The 2,944-nt window shown below is 37.9% G+C and overlaps 1 protein-coding gene across 1 annotated transcript; it reads right to left on the bottom strand.

Moving 5' to 3' along the window:
• Positions 1-1,710: 1,710 nt before the first annotated feature.
• On the bottom strand, positions 1,711-2,638 carry LOC102284507 (olfactory receptor 52E8). The gene is given in 2 exon segments (XM_005896290.2): positions 1,711-1,869; positions 1,871-2,638. Coding segments are annotated over 2 exon segments (927 nt in total).
• Between the last annotated feature and the right edge of the window lie 306 nt (positions 2,639-2,944).

The following is a 2,944-nucleotide window of genomic DNA, read 5'->3' as shown; positions in this document are numbered from 1 at the left end:
GCAATGCAGCAGCATAGCAAACTTGGTCCTAATTTCACATCAGACACAAAAATCAATTCTAGATGGATCATAGAGCTAAATGTGAAAGTAAAATAATAACGCATATCAAGGTGTTGTTGTTTTTCAGTCACTAAATGATGGCCAATTCTTTTGAGACCCAATGGACCATAGCCCAACAGGCTCCTCTGTCCATGGGATTTTCAAGGCAAAAAATACTGGAGTGGGTTGACATTTCCTTCTCCAGGAGATCTTTCCAATCCTGGAATTGAACTTGTGTCTCCTGCATTGGCAGGCAGATTCTTTACCACTGAGCCACCAGGGAAGCCCATATTGAAGGTAACATAAGAGAATATCTTCATGTTATTGAGTTCATCAGAAATTTCTTCAACAAGACTAAACAGCTATAGCTTTATTGAAAAATATTTATAAATTGAACTACATTGAACACAACAACTTGAATTTCTCAAAAAATACCACGTAAAGGCTTAAAAGCTAGATCACATAGCAGGAGAAGATACCTGTAGGCTACACATATCAGAGAAAAAACTCAAATACAGGCCATAAAAAGAACTTTCATGATGTCACTGGAAAAAATTCTACAAAAATGAGCACAGATTTTACAAAGTGTTCTAAATAAAACATCCAAATGGCAAATAGCCATAGTTTTTAAGACACCATGAATGACCAAGAAAATGTATACTAACGCATCACATATCCCACATAATGGTAACAAAACGGTAACATCCACATCCACCCACAAGTATACATTAAAAAGAAATACTGCTGGTGAGGATGCACAGCAATCGGCTGATACATAACTGCTAAAAATGTAAAATGATGTATAGTTCTGGAAAACTGGAACTTTCTATTAATACAAAATTATCACTCAGAAGTCATACCCTTAGAAGTTATAACTGCCTGAAAGTGTCTCCCAAACAACATGCAGAGAAATATTTATAACAGCTTTATTGAAAATAACCAAAAATAGGATAAAGCCTAGATGCCCATTCAGAATGGATAATTAAATTTGGTACATTCATAAAATGGAATGCTATACGACAATAGAAAGTAACAAGTTTCAATATATGCAATCACATGAATTTGTCTTATAGATATAATTTTGAATAAAATAAGCCACCACAAAGGATGCATACTACATGACTTGATTAGTATTAAAACTAGAAACTAATTTATAGTACCAGATGTGAATAAATGACGAACTCTGAAAGTTACTGACTAGCAGTGGCATGAAGGCTTCTTATGAGTTGTTGGCAGTGCCACATAGTTTGATATAAGTAGTAGGTTACGAAGATTCTGTGCTGTCCTTAAGAAGCACAGGTACTCAAACAAATGCTTTTTCTGGGGCCACTGACTACGTGAACAGTTTGAATCACGTCCAAATCAGCATGCCGGAACTATTTTGATAGACCAACCTTTAGCAGTCTCGTGAAATGAATACTGCACCACCCAATGGAGTAATCTGTTTTCTAGGTCACTACCCTAAAATTGGGGCCACTTAAAAGACCTTTGGCTTCTCTATAGGCAGTATTCCTGGAGGTCTGTGGGCCTTAATCACATTTCATTATGAATGAAATAATCCTAAGGTCAAAGTCTTTTTTTTTCTGTCCCAAGATTCTGTAGTTGAGAAACACAGTCTCCTTTCCCTAGACTAAAACAAATATCTCTGAGACATCTTGCATCAGCCTTTTCTCAAAAGATGCTTGAAACCCTCTCCCGAATCTGCTTAGTCCTCACTCCATAAATAACAGGATTAAGGGCAGGTGGAACAACAACATATAGATTAGCCAGGAGAATATGAATGTATATGGGGACATTCCTGCCAAACCGGTGGGTCATGAAGGAGAAAAAATGCTGGAGTGAAGAAGACTAGAATAACACAGATATGGGAGCCACAGGTATTAAGGGCTTTTCGTCTGGCCTCCCGAGAAGGAAGGCTGAAGACAGCTTGGAGTATTCTCATGTAGGAGATGACAATCAGAACCACATCAACAAGTACCATGGATATGAGAATCAATCCAAATATCATGTTCACCTTTATGTTGGCACAGGCAAGTCGAGCAATTCCCATGTGCTCACAGTAAGTGTGGGGGATTATATGGTGTCCACAGAAGGGAAGCCTCAAGATGAGAAACACCAGAGGGATAACCAAAATGAAATTAACACCAAACACCACGATGAGGATGAAACCAATAGTTCTGTTAGTGAGAATCAGACTATACCGCAAAGGATTGCAGATGGCAACATAGCAGTCAAAGGCCATGGCAACCAGCACGACAGCCTCCATAGCAGTGAATATATGAATGAAGAACATCTGGGTGACACAACCCCCAAAGCTGATTTCCTTTAAATTAAACCAGAATATGCCCAACATCTTAGGGATGGTGGATGTAGACAGACCCAGGTCAATGCAGGCTAACATAGCCAAGAAGTAAAACATGGGCTGATGAAGACTTTGGGTATTCTTGATCACAAACAGGATAATGTTGTTCCCCACAAGGGCAATCAAATATACAGAACAAAAAGGAAATCCAATCCAAACGTGCATCTCTTCAAGGCCTGGTACTCCCAGCAGGAGGAAAGAGGAGGGGTGGAAGTCAGTGGCATTTGAGGGGAACATCTTCTCCCTATTCTCTTGGAATCCCAGAGAAGACAAACAAATGATCAAATAATTTAAAAAGTCAAACCATCTCAAAGAAAAGAATATAGTAAATTGTGAGCACTGATCAGTAGGAAATTGTGAAGGAGATTATATGCTAGCTTTTGAAGTATGGATTCATTTACATCTTCAAAAACAATAATTTTGCTAAGTGTAGAAAGCAAAGTCTTTGATTTCATAATATTACTAGTTCAGAAATGAGACAGTAGTCAAAAAACAACAGATATGTACATGTATACATGTGTATACATATACGTATATATATAA

Source organism: Bos mutus, chromosome 15 (assembly GCF_027580195.1).
Source record: "Bos mutus isolate GX-2022 chromosome 15, NWIPB_WYAK_1.1, whole genome shotgun sequence".
Lineage (NCBI taxonomy): Eukaryota > Metazoa > Chordata > Mammalia > Artiodactyla > Bovidae > Bos > Bos mutus.
The sequence above is the reverse complement of the archived record's forward strand: the minus strand, read 5'-3'. Positions and strand labels throughout refer to the sequence as shown.